The sequence below is a fragment of the Salvia splendens genome, chromosome 14 (genome assembly GCF_004379255.2).
Source record: "Salvia splendens isolate huo1 chromosome 14, SspV2, whole genome shotgun sequence".
NCBI classification, from domain to species: domain Eukaryota; kingdom Viridiplantae; phylum Streptophyta; class Magnoliopsida; order Lamiales; family Lamiaceae; genus Salvia; species Salvia splendens.
Window position 1 is genome coordinate 6624684 of NC_056045.1, and position 13195 is coordinate 6637878.

Sequence of the window (13195 nt, forward strand, 5' to 3'; positions counted from 1 at the left end):
TTTTATGCGTTGGCTCCTCTCGATTGGAGCCTCTGCGCTCTGACTTCAGGGACGACTTGATCTTCCCGGCAGGGAGAGCGTCAATAGTCTGGATTACGCCATCATATTGCGGCTCGTCATCGTCTTCGGGATCCGGCTGCCTTTTCGGATCCTGAGGAGCGCAGTTCGCACCTCTCTGCTTCTTATTCTTCTTTGACTGCTTGCTTTGGTATTTTTTCAATGTCCCTGCCCTCACAAGAACATCGATACCTGCAGCCAAGTTTCTGCACTCCTCGGTATCGTGACCGTGGTCTTGATGGTAGGAGCAGTAGTTATCCTGGGGTCGGCGCGCGGCTGATTTCGTCATCCGCTTTGGCTTTTCGAACAGGTCAGAGTGCAGTTCGAAAATTTCCGCTCTCGGCTTGTTCAGCGGTACGAACTGAGCGGGCGGCTTCTCGGGATTGAGACGGGGTCCCAATCTGTCTTGCACCGGAGTCCTTTGAATCCTTTCAAAAGGAGTTCGGCGAGGATGTCCCTGATCGCCAAAAGGAGTTCGGCGAGGATGTCCCTGATCGCTATGATCGGGCTTCCTCCTGTCTCCTCGGGATGAGCTGTCTAAAGACCGTTTGCGACGGTCAGCCTCATCGGCACGGGAGAACTGGTCCGCAATGTCCCACATCTCTTGAGCTGTTTGCGGACTGCATTCCACGAGCTTTCTGTAGAGAGCTCCGGGCAGGATTCCATTTTGGAATGCCGAAATGACAAGTAGATCGTTGAGATCATCTACTTGTAGGCATTCCTTGTGGAATCTCGTCATGAAGTCGCTGATCCTTTCGTCGCGACCTTGACGTATAGAAAGCAGCTGAGCCGAAGTGATCCGGGCTTCCGCTTTCTGAAAGAACCTCCTGTGGAAAGCATCCATTAGATCTCGGTAAGATCTAATGCTGCCTTGGGGGAGGCTATCGAACCACCTTCTCGCGTTCCCGATAAGCAGCTCGGGGAACAGCTTGCACATATGGACCTCATTGAGACCCTGGTTCGCCATGTTATACTGATAGCGTCCCAGGAAGTCATGAGGATCCACCAACCCGTCATAAGTCATCGACGGAGTTCGGTAGTTCTGTGGAAGGGGAGTTCGGGTGATATCGTCCGAGAACGGAGTCTTCAATGCTCCGTACATGGCGAACCCGACATCTCTTCGGTATGGAGGAGATGGAGATCTCCTGTGATTCCGGTACCGAGGAGGAACAGGAACATGTCGGGGTTGAGGATTCTTCTTCCTGGAAGACACGGCACTACTGCGGTAGTGACTTTCATGTCTGGATGAGGAAGGAGAATCCACCGTTTTCGTCTTCGGCTCTTGGCTCTTTTGCAGGAAGGCTAAGAACTCATCCTGCTTCTCAGCCAAGAACAGCTTGACAGCCTCATTCAAATCAGGCTGCTGGGAAGACTCGGTGTGTGGACCTTTTGAGCGGCTTGTTCCTTCATCGTGAAAACTGGAAGTAGATGTCTCCCGAGGCTGTTTTCCGGACCTGCGGGCTGGACTAGCTTCCTCATGGTTTTCACGAACGGTATTACGGGTAGTATGTGATCTGGTATGCATTTTTTTTGGGGTGGAAAAAGGGTCAAAAATTCGCTTTATCACAAATTTTGTTCTCTGGTTCCCACAGACGGCGCCAGTGATGGATCCGCGAATTTCTGATGTTAGTAAATGCTGGTAGAGAATAAAGACTACGACACAAAGAATTTACGTGGTTCGATTTACTGAAGTAAATCTACGTCCACGGGAAGAAGGGAGGGCAAGATTGTATTGCTTGATCTGGGATTACAGCTTACAACACAGACTTGCTATATGATATTTTATCTCTAGAGAGCTTAACCTTTTTCTATCTGATCTAAGTTCTATTTATACATTGAACTAAGATCGTGGCTTGCATCACCACTAATGATGGTTGTGGATGTCGTGGAGGTCATGGCCTAAGATCGTGGATGTAGCGTAGGTCATGGCCTACGATCGTGGCCTGAGTTGACACCACGTGGTAGTGGGTGTGTTGGAAGTTGTGGAAATCCTGTATGGGTCCACTAACTCCTTGTTCGGTCGAATACTGAGACCGAACTGCTTTGGTTGCCGATCTGAGAGTAGAGCTTGATGCCGACCTGAGAGCAGAGCTTGATTGGTTGGCTTTTACCGAGCTGTAGGCTGAGGCCGAACTCTTTGGTAATGCCGAACTCATACTCTTCCTTGGGCTTTGGGCTGATGGGCCGTCATTGCTGTTGGGCTTGTTTAGTACGCACCCCATCACTAGACGAAATCCACCTTCGCCAACCCTTGCCAGGGATTCACCTCCTTCCTCGAGGGCGCCATCTGCAACAACGGCCGCATCTACAAGCTCTCTCTCTAACCTCTCTGTCAAGGGCTCCATTTCCCCCTTCCTCTCCAATTGCACCAATCTCCAAGCGCTCGACCTCTCCTCCAATCAGCTCTCCGGCCCCATCCCGCCTGACCTCTAGTATCTAGTCAACCTCGCCGTCCTCAATCTCTCTGCCAATCACCTCTCCGGCGACATCCCGCAGCAATGCCAGCTCATATGTTGGGAATACAGGCCTCAACGGCTACCCCTTGCCACCGATGAAGAGCAGAGGACTCTATTATGTGGAGGAACCCTAGGTTTCCATTGAGAGAAGAGAGTAGAAAAGAAGAAGCGCAGTGATTTATGGAGAAACGATGCATTTTTCAAAATAAGTGTAATTGATTTTAACCCTAACTTTTGTAAATGACAATTATACCCCGCCTTCTTATAGTGAAGTAAATCTTTGGTATAATGAACTGATTTTGCTTCAATTTCGAAAATGACATGGCTAATATCAGCCCTTGATTTCTTGATCTTATGACTGAAATTTGTTCTCTAGTTATGGACTTAATAGGCACTTACCTCATATCACTACTCTATATATATATATATATATATTAAAATGTGAAAATTCCTCTAATGTGATTAAGACTTTTGTCCGAAGACATTTGGTGCTATTAATTTTTACGAGTTACTTGAAAAGTACAAATCCTATTCTCAGGAATGTTTAGTAGTTAACTCTACGAAAATATATGATTGAAAAAATTCCTTGATTTCATGATTCATCCCCTTGATTGATTCCTGACTGCTTTCCTTGTGTAATATAAGTGCCAAGTGGGTAGCACCTAATTTTTATCCTCCGCTAATTTTTACATAATTATTTTTTGTTTTATTGGTAAATAATAAGTGATGTGACATAAATTAAATGATGATATAATATTGAGCTTTTCAGGATTGGTCCAAGACCAGACAAATACTTTTTCCCAAAATTTACTAGTACTAGATTTTCTAAAGAAGCTACATAGTACAAAATTTTTTAGATTGTTACTACAAGTTAAAAATAATACAGTACTAAGCATCTTCAATTCAATTTTGAGCCTTTTCTTTCCCAGCGACGAAAAAACTTGCTGATGCATTGTTTTTAAAAAATATACATGCACTTATTTTCCGGCTTATTTCCTTAAATCGGTTTTCATGGTTGGCCTATATAAAATTTTATTTTGAGAAGATCCAGAAATTCCATTATCGAAAATAAAGTGAATTGCTTTTATTTTCTGTTTTTCTACAATAGCACAAATCGCACCTCACTCAAAAAAGTAATACAGCATTTGTTCACATGATAAGTACTACTTACTAAGTAGCATAAAAGTAGAAACCGCATCTAACAAAAGCTGGGTAAATACATAATAATTAACATCACGATGATGACAATAATAATTAATTAATAATTAATCATCATATACTAAAAGTCGAGTACGGGAAATACCCAAATCCCTCATGGATTAAAACGAAAATACATAAACACTCACAAATCAAATAAAAATAAACAAAAGCCCGAAACCGAAACACAAAAGGGCATAGTGAAACACGACAAAATGTCCATTACTATGAGATGGGCCGGGCGCCATTGGCCCATAAGCTGAGGCCTCCGCAATGGATGATACATTGCTGGGCAAAGTTGGGCTAGAGATCGGGCTCCCATCGGGCCCTATATTTCTCGGCACCCTTAAGTCAACTTTTTGACCTGCCTGGCAATGGCCCATAAATCCGCAAATGTAGTAGTAGTGGCCCGGGCTACGGATAACAATGGAGTCGTTGCCGGTTGCATAGGTGGCGATCGGGGATGTGGCATCGCACGTGTGGAAGTCCGACCGGCTCACTTGTAGCACGTTGTGGTACGATGGGTTGTATTGGAACACTATATAACAAAAAAAAAAACATAAATATGTAAAATTGGTATTTAAAAATGTTAATTGAAATAGGTAATGGAAGTTACGGAAGGTGTCGCCGGGTTGGAAGGACTTGGAGGAAGCCCATTTGTTGTAGTCCATGTTGCCGATGACGGCCCAACCGGCCGAGTCGCCAACTTTGTAGAGAGAAGACCCATTGCATAGCATCACAAAAAACATGAAAATTATTGCAATATTCACCATTTTGCCAATGATTAATTTGATACAAGAATGTTGAATGGGGGTAGCTAATTTTATAGTATCATAGATAGGGATGTGAGGTGAAAGAGTCACAAATTAGTCATGAAGTGCTTGTGTTGGTGCATGTTATTTTTACCATGTAAACGTGGTACTACCTACCTACCCTCTCTTTTGGCAGCATTTGACTGCTTTTCCTATGCTCTTAGTCATGACTATTATCATGCATTTGAATTTGTCTCTAACTAAATTTAATAGTGACAACATTTTTGCAACTGCCAAAGCATTTTAACTCTCTACTATACAAACTAAATCGCTCTTATGATTGAACTAAATTCGTGTTCTATGCATTTAAGTAGTGGTTTCCCTAGGTCGTCACTATTCTTTGCAAATATATTCATATATTAGGTAGGGCAATTATGGCATTTACGGTTCAAAATGACATTGCAAGTTTGATACTAATATATTGATATTGTGTTTTAAACATTTTGTTTGAGTTGTAAATATCGTTTAAATTCTATCTTCAAACGTATGTCGTCATGCATTCACATTTTATCGTAATTCTAGATATGCAAGAAGTGAAAATGAAAAGGAGATGAAAACACATTGTGTTTGGGTTGGGTTTGGAATCTTTGGATCATCTCATTCTTATTTCTTGAAAATCATACGAAAATCCTTTTTAACTATTATCTTATTTTTTCAATATGATTAACGACTATTCGATACTACTTATATTGCTACATCAAGTAAAGTATGAGACTATAATGTAAGTATTTTTTTGAAATTATGAAACAAAGTAAGATATAATATGTCTTTTGAATTTGTAAAATAAGTATTTATTTATCCACGTACTATTTCTGACACTATCTTTAAATTTATGTTCATTTATAAATGAAAATAATAATTAAAAACTCGCATAGATGAATGGAGATTTCTAAATTATCAGTGGAAGATGTAAAAAGAAAATGGACATGAATTGGTGCATTTTCGGTGTTATCAACCAAAAGTGTAGTGCGAAACGAAGTAAGAAAAGAAATTCGAATGAAGCATTTCGTCAAACAGTTGTGTGTATCATCTCCCATGGCCACAACCTTCTCGCCTATCTTCTACGCCTCCATTGCTCCTAAAACTCGCACGTCATTCCCAGGTCCCGCTTCTCCTTCTACTTGTTCCTATCGGATAACTCGTCGTTGAGGTTGACTTTGCTGCAGGTCTTAAAAATGCGCCTTCATGGAGTGCGTCCTCGAACTATGCCAAGCTCCGGATGGCGGCGGCAGGGGTTTCTGCGAAACCTTTATTTATCAAGCACGCAGTAAAGGAGAGGTAACCTGACTTCCTGAAATATCTAATGATTTGTCAGTATTTACTCGATGAATTTGCCTTAATGTTAGAATGGGAGTGCGGTGCGCCACTCTCGAGGAAATTGAAGCAGAGAAGTCGATGATTGAAGAAGATGCTGTAAGAAATTCGTGACTTTTCGTATCAAACCATTTCTGTTCTGCAATTAGCTAAGAATGCAGTTATGTTATTCATTGATCAGAGAGAAAGGATGGAGAAGACTATTGAAAAGGTCAAGTCCAGTTTCAATTCGATTAGGACAGGAAGGGCAAATCCAGCTATACTAGACAAAATTGAGGTACGACTGAATTCCATATGTTTTTTATTGATTCAGAGCATTATTTAGGGTTCATATTTTGTGCTTTCTCTGTCAATCTTTTATGCAGTAGAACATTTCCCACTCATTCGAAGATATAGCTGCTAGTATTGTCCTAGTTAATGTATTTTACCCGTTGATTGATGATTTATTTCATGATAAAATCTAGCACTGGGCGTGGATGTACTAGTCATGTGTAGCCTATCTTCAATCATATTTTCATCGCCATGATTTGAATAAATGAATTTGTTTAATGAGCACCAGTTGAGTCATGAGAAGCAGCCCACATGTATATGTAATAAGAACTCATCAATGATTTTATGAGAAAGTGTCATGTGATGATGTTTGATTGAAACGGTTCAATTATCCTCAAAGGAGTCTTGGCGCCATATGCTCAATATAGATGTATTGTGTTATTACTGAGTTTGCCTTGTCTTAGAAGTTAGAAATGACTGCATATTGTTTTTTCATTGCTGTTCCCATTTTGCACCATGTTTTTAGGTAGAGTATTATGGAACACCAGTTGTTTTGAAGAGCATAGCTCAGATAAGTACTCCAGATGCAAGTTCCATATTGGTGCAGCCCTACGACAAATCCAGGTATACACCTTATCCTATACATTTTTAAAACAAATAATTGTAATCAGTCATTTAGAATTGACATTCGAGGTGAACTGGCTTAGAAACTGGGTGAAATGCTTAGTGAATACAGCATGTTTTTTCCATCCCGCACATATATATAAATTAGCAGAAGAAAAAAGAATGACTCCTTGTTAGGTAGGACCTCCACGAGATAATGGTCTCTGTTGAGTTTTTGAACATTTTTGTCATTGCTGGGAAACTAGGAACAAATTCAACTTTAGATTTACTGTTACATTAAATAATCTGATGTCAAGGACTCAAGGTATGGAAATTATCTTTGCCATACTTGTTTGCTTCCACTGGCTGTCACATGCTATGTATTGTGGTTTATCAAATTATGTTTAGTTTGTCCTGTTGTTTACAGCTTGAAGTCTATAGAGAAAGCAATTATTGATTCTGACCTTGTGATGACTCCAAATAATGATGGAGACGTTATTAGGTTGTCTATACCACAACTCACATCAGACAGGAGGAAGGTATTGTAGCTGAGTGAATGGGTTCTGTAGGGCTTATTGTCTGTTTTATCCAAATGGTTTCCACCTTTCTGGAATTGGTCGTGAATTGTCTATGATATAGACGTTATTGACCAAATAATGAGGAAGATATTGTAGCTGAGTGAATGGGTTTCTGTAGGGTTTATTGTCTGTTTTATCCAAATGGTTTCTGCCTTTCTGGATTTGGATGTTAATTGTCCTATAAAAAACCTTCTTGTGAACGTAGAAATGTCAATACGACTCATTTAGGATCCTTCTCTCTTGATATACTTTTTGTTATGTTTATGCAGGAGTTGTCAAAGGTTGTGGCTAAGCAGGCTGAAGAAGGCAAGGTAAGCATTGGTAATATAAATAAATAGGTTAATGCTAAGTCCCTCCATGTTCAACTTTGGATTCCCTTTTCTAAAACTAATTCTCCTGTGCAATCGTAGTCCACAATCACATTAAGTTCATCTTGTTTGTAGGTTGCCATAAGGAATATTAGAAGAGATGCCATCAAATCTCATGAGAAGCTTGAGAAGGTCTAAAAAATCTACTCATCTGTCTGTCCCGCACCCCCTCCCTCCCCATGTCATGATTCTATAATCTGTGACATCTTACAGGAGAAGAAGCTCTAAGAGGATAATGTGAAGGACCTATCTGATGATTTGCAGGTACCATTTTAAGTTACTAATAAGTATACTAAGAAGAGTCTGAAACTGCTAGAAATTCCTCTGTCATCATCTTCAATCTGTCACGTTGCTACACAACCCAAATTGATCATTGCTGTGTTGATAAAGAAACAGAACATATCTGGGTAATCAATAAATTGTGCTAAAGAGAAGTGTTCTGATTATTCTGTGAAGTCCATTGTTGTTGGCCTTTTATTTACCTTAGAAATATTAAATTGCTCATTATATATAAACGCAACTGGCTTCTCAATTTCTGTGCGTTATTACAAGTACACGATTTTCACTTTTTGTTATTCTATCCCGTATTTATTAAGATCTCAGGGCTCCACAACTTCCTTGATAATTTCGGTTCACCATTTGCAGAAAGTGACGGATGAGTACATGAAGAAGATTGAATCAATCTTCAAACAAAAAGAGAAGGTATATCTCCTTGCATCGTCTTTTCTTGCTTGTAAGTATGATAGTTTGGAACTACAGACTCCTACCACTCTGCACTGGGAGGCAGGGGAGTCACTCGTTTCCTGCAGGGTGGAACGTCTAGTAAACGAAATTGCATCCTTATAATAACATCTATTCTCTCCTTGTACGACAAGGTCCAAATTCTCTCTATAGACGGGTCTAATGTATGCTTTTGTGTTATCAATTCGACCATATCAACTTCTTGGTCATCACATCAGCAGTTAATTTGGTAGCTCTCACTTAGGGCACCCACAGTGGGGCGGACGATAGGCCGCCCGATGCCTCGGGCGCGCCATCGTCCGCCACTGTGGGTGCGCGGACGATGGACTATGCGTCGTCCTCGCCCGACAGATAGTCCGCGGAGGAAGCGCGGACGATATGACATCGTCCGCCCACTGTGGGCGACGCGGATGATGCAACTCGTTTTTTTGTTTTTTTTTTTTCGAATTTTGTCTATTTATTAAACCTCGTTTCTCATTTTATTTTTCAGACAAACATTTCTCGCATCTCTCATTTCTCTCACCTCTCACATTTCTCCATCTCTCGCAAACCAAAATGAACCACGACGACGACCGGAGTTCCTCGGAGGGCGGTAGTCCGACCTTGACTCAAGCCTTAAATGCAGCCGTTCAAGACGCAATGGCGGAATGCTTAGCCGAAATGCAGCGCGAGGCGGCGGCGGCGGAGCAGATCCCTAGGCCTATTCGACGTCGGACGAATATGATAGTCGAACATGAAGGTGGGAGCATCACCGATTGGACCGATGATGAAGGTGCATCTAGCTCCTCCAACACGGCGACCGCGCCCCCCGCTCGAGGATTACCGACGAGCTTCAATGAGGTTCTATCTAGACAGGCCTCAATGCGCAACCAACAACACCATGCTCAGTTCATGAACGACATGATTGAAGAAGTGTGGGCCCGTAACCGTCGTCGCTGAGTATGCATATTTTTTTAATTTGTATTGTAATGTATTAATTTTATAAATGAAATGAAGGTTTTTCCCAATTTTTGTATTTATTTAAATATTCAAATAAAAGAAAATGCTTAGGGCGCCCCTTAGGGCGGCTTATAGAGCGCCCTACTGCAGGTGAAAGGGTAGGAGGATAAAATGCTGACATGGCGGTGCATAGGGCGGGCTTTAGGGCGCCCCACTGCTGATGCCCTTACTCTTATATTATGAATTCGACCATTTCCACTCCATTATTGTTGTTATCTTTCAGGAACTGCTGAAAGTATGAAGACCTCCCGGCGACATGTAAATGAGATTCGCTGCTGTAATAAAAATTTGAGAAGCCCCACTTGGCTTTGGAGGGTGATATGTGGTGCTCTAGAAAAATATGGTATATGCTGCTTCAAGACTTGTTCTTGTTGATAGAGTTTCTTGAATTGTTCTTTTTGTTACTGTACATTTTTTCTGTTAAGGCATAAATTCATTTGTGACATGTTCAGCTATATTAATTTGTGCTGGGCTTATTTATCAAAATTTTCAACTTACTTGAATTTTCTGATTCTCCGAAGTCGGAAGTGATATGTTGAATAAAATATTATCCAGTTAGATGCTTTAAGCCAACTTGTGATTTAGACACGGTTGATTTGGAATCTTTCAACTAAGGGAGCGTTTGATACCGTTGAGTTAAGATTATGGATTTGAAATGCTTAATAAGAATTTCAAAGAGTTGTAGACTTGAGCATCTTTCAAATACAGTACACATATATACAACACACGTTACACACACAACACAAACAAATAGGTAGTAGTGTTTGATTTCCTAGATAAAATAATACTACCAAGATACAAGATACGATTGAGTTGTGAGATTATTTTAGTCATAAGGGGTTAGTTATGACTAATTATCCCATGATTATATTTCTAGGATTGAGTTGTGAGATTGAATCTCATGAACTAAACATACTACATATTTAATTTCGGGATACAATCTTGCAAACCGAACCCTCATAATACACTCATATATGTAGTGTTCGATTTCCTAGATAAAATAATACTACCAAGATACAAGATATGATTGAGTTGTGAGATTATTTTAGTCATAAGGGGTTAGTTATGACTAATTATCCCATGATTATATTTCTAGGATTGAGTTGTGGGATTGAATCTCATGAACTAAACATACTACATATTTAATTTCGGGATACAATCTTGCAAACCGAACCCTCATAATATAACACTCATAATACATTGCACAAACACATGCACTACCAACAATACACACAATAGACATAAATTGAGTTTGAATTATTGTATCTAACTAACAAATCGGATTAATGGATTGTAAATCCGTAGACATTTAGTGAACTCAGGGTTTTTCCTAATCTATAAAAGTGATATTTAAATACTATATGTACTTTAATGTATTTTGAAATTTGTCCTAGATTTTAATTTCGGGTAAATAAAAAGCAACGTGTCATCATAACCAGAAGATGTGCCAAATTTTACATCAAATCATGTTGTTTTGATTTTCTTCTTCTTCTTAATAATATAGGCAATGATGATGATCTCCCAAGTTTATTTTAGGTTAAATTTAAACATTAAAATGATATACTATTATTTTGATAATTGAACTTTACATGCTACCTATTTTCAATGCCAAATCAATTTTGGTTGAAATTTGGAGGGGTGGAACTTCCATTATACCCAAAAATTTATGTATTTATACATCAAACTTCTAAATTATGGTAAAACTAATTCACTTAGTTCATGGATTTACAACCAATTAATCTTTACAATTTGATTAAAGGGTCGTGTCTTAGTTTACTACTAATCCAATTGCATACGAGTAGAGTAGTGTTAGTCATTACTTTTACTATTATTACATATTTTTTAAATGATTAACTATGTTTCACATATTCCAAAAGAACTGTGCTTAAATCATACGTTTGATTGTTCACATAACACATTGAAGTTCCTACAATCATTTTTTCAAATATCAGACTATTGTACTCTAACATCTGGAATTTATAGAAACTAAATTGTTGTCAATATAAATCATATACTCCCTACTCATTACTCAATAAACTATAGGTACTAGAAAGTAACAATTCCAATAGGAGTTGGGCAAGTTATGCTTTGTGCTTTTTGTAACAAGTACTATTGAGGTAGGCAATTACAACTTGATATTTATTTATGGGATGTTTCAGTTTAGGCTAGGCTGCTATATTAGACATTTTGATAGCCATCACCCACCGTTTTAAATGTAATCGAAGACTAATATACAAATAAAGGTGAATAATATAATCCGTCATTTTCTCAAAATTGATACTACTTGATAGTGTCTTCATTCCAATAATGCAAAAATTCGATTAATATTAAAAGAAAAGTCAATAATTTAATCGGTCTTGTTAGTATGCCTTGAATTTGTCTCCTAATTGGGATATGCTTATGTTTCCTAATTAGAATAGGATTATGTTTCCTAATTAAGATAGGATCTAATGTGTGTCTATTTATATGTGAGTAGAGCACATAATTCCGTGATCTTGGATCTGAAATCTGTAACTGCAGTCATAATACAATTTGTTCTCCGTTCTTGCCCGTGGACGTAGCCAATTGGCGAACCACGTAAATTATGTGTCTCCTTACGTTCTTTCGTTTGTCGATTACACAATTACTCTATTTTGTCACAACAAACTGGTATCAGAGCCTGGTTTTTGGACTAGGGTTTTGAATTCCGCATATGTTAGGGTTTCTGTGTTAATCGATCAAGATGTCTGCTCTGAACGTGAAGATCGACAAATTCACCCGGAGAAATAGTTTTGGCTTATGCCAGATCAAGATGCGATCCTTGCTGAAGCGGCAGAGTTTGTGGGCGCTGCTCAAAACAAAGAAGGCAATGGAGGATGATGAGGAGTGGACAACCTTAGACGAAAAGGCCCACTCGACCATCATGTTGTGCCTGTCTGAAGATGTTATCATCGAAGTTGCTGAGCAGCAGACTGCTGCTGCTCTTTGGACGAAGTTGGAGAGTCTTTACATGACGAAGTCTCTAACCAACAAGTTGCTCCTGAAGCAACGTTTGTTTCGATTACACAATTAGGAAGGTATGCCCCTTCGGATCATCAGGAAAATTTGAACAAAATTTTGCTGGATTTGCGTAATATTGATGTCATGAGCTGTTAGTTGCCCGTGGAGGGCAAATTTGGGGCAAGGATGAAGAAGTTTGTTTGTTTGGTATTATGATGATGCATTTGGAAGGAGGATTCAAGTCAAGGTGGAGATTTGTTAGTATGTCTTGAATTTGTCTCCTAATTGAGATAAGATTATGTTTCCTAATTAGAATAGGATTATGTTTCCTAATTAAGATAGGATCTAATGTGTGCATATTTATATGTGAGTAGAGCACATAATTCCGTGATCGTGATCTTGGATCTGAAATCTGTAACTGCAGTCATAATATAATTTGTTCTCCGTTCTTGCCCGTGGACGTAGCCAATTGGCGAACCACATAAATTCTATGTCTCCTTACGTTCTTTCGTTTGTCGATTACACAATTACTCTATTTTGTCACAACAGGTCCCTTTCTAATAGTAGTACTCCCACTACTTACTTGATAAGATGTCTTCACTTAAATAATGCAAAATATCAAGTTATACAAATAACTAACTAATGTAACACTCACAACTAATCAGACAGATTTATCCTATGACACGATTTGTTCTTTTTCTAAAGGATATGCTTTTCTTTCAATAAAAGAGGATATACATAGACCAAAGTTATCAATCAACGACTTCTCTACAACAAGAAAAAACTACAGTAATAAATTTCACATCATATCATACCTAGTT

At 39.2% G+C, this 13195-nt stretch overlaps 2 protein-coding genes across 3 annotated transcripts; one reads left to right on the top strand and one right to left on the bottom strand.

Moving 5' to 3' along the window:
- Positions 1-3813: 3813 nt before the first annotated feature.
- On the bottom strand, positions 3814-4518 carry LOC121764901 (mavicyanin-like). Its single transcript, XM_042160926.1, has 2 exons — positions 4327-4518; positions 3814-4248 (listed from the first exon to the last, which is right to left on the bottom strand). The coding sequence occupies exons 1-2, from the start codon at positions 4481-4483 to the stop codon at positions 3863-3865; spliced, it is 543 nt and encodes a 180-aa protein (XP_042016860.1). The 5' UTR covers positions 4484-4518; the 3' UTR covers positions 3814-3862.
- An 893-nt stretch (positions 4519-5411) lies between these two features.
- On the top strand, positions 5412-8945 carry LOC121764701 (ribosome-recycling factor, chloroplastic-like). 2 transcript variants are annotated; one of them, XR_006042609.1, is made up of 11 exons: positions 5412-5624; positions 5689-5800; positions 5869-5935; positions 6018-6113; positions 6633-6730; positions 7137-7248; positions 7557-7598; positions 7731-7787; positions 7869-7919; positions 8301-8357; positions 8887-8945. XR_006042609.1 is itself a non-coding variant. In XM_042160717.1 (10 exons), the coding sequence occupies exons 1-9, from the start codon at positions 5519-5521 to the stop codon at positions 7881-7883; spliced, it is 705 nt and encodes a 234-aa protein (XP_042016651.1). In that variant the 5' UTR covers positions 5412-5518; the 3' UTR covers positions 7884-7919; positions 8301-8608. The 2 variants fall into 2 exon arrangements, 1 of the variants encoding a protein (XP_042016651.1); XM_042160717.1 differs by lacking the exon at positions 8887-8945 and having other exon boundaries at positions 8301-8608.
- Positions 8946-13195: the final 4250 nt, after the last annotated feature.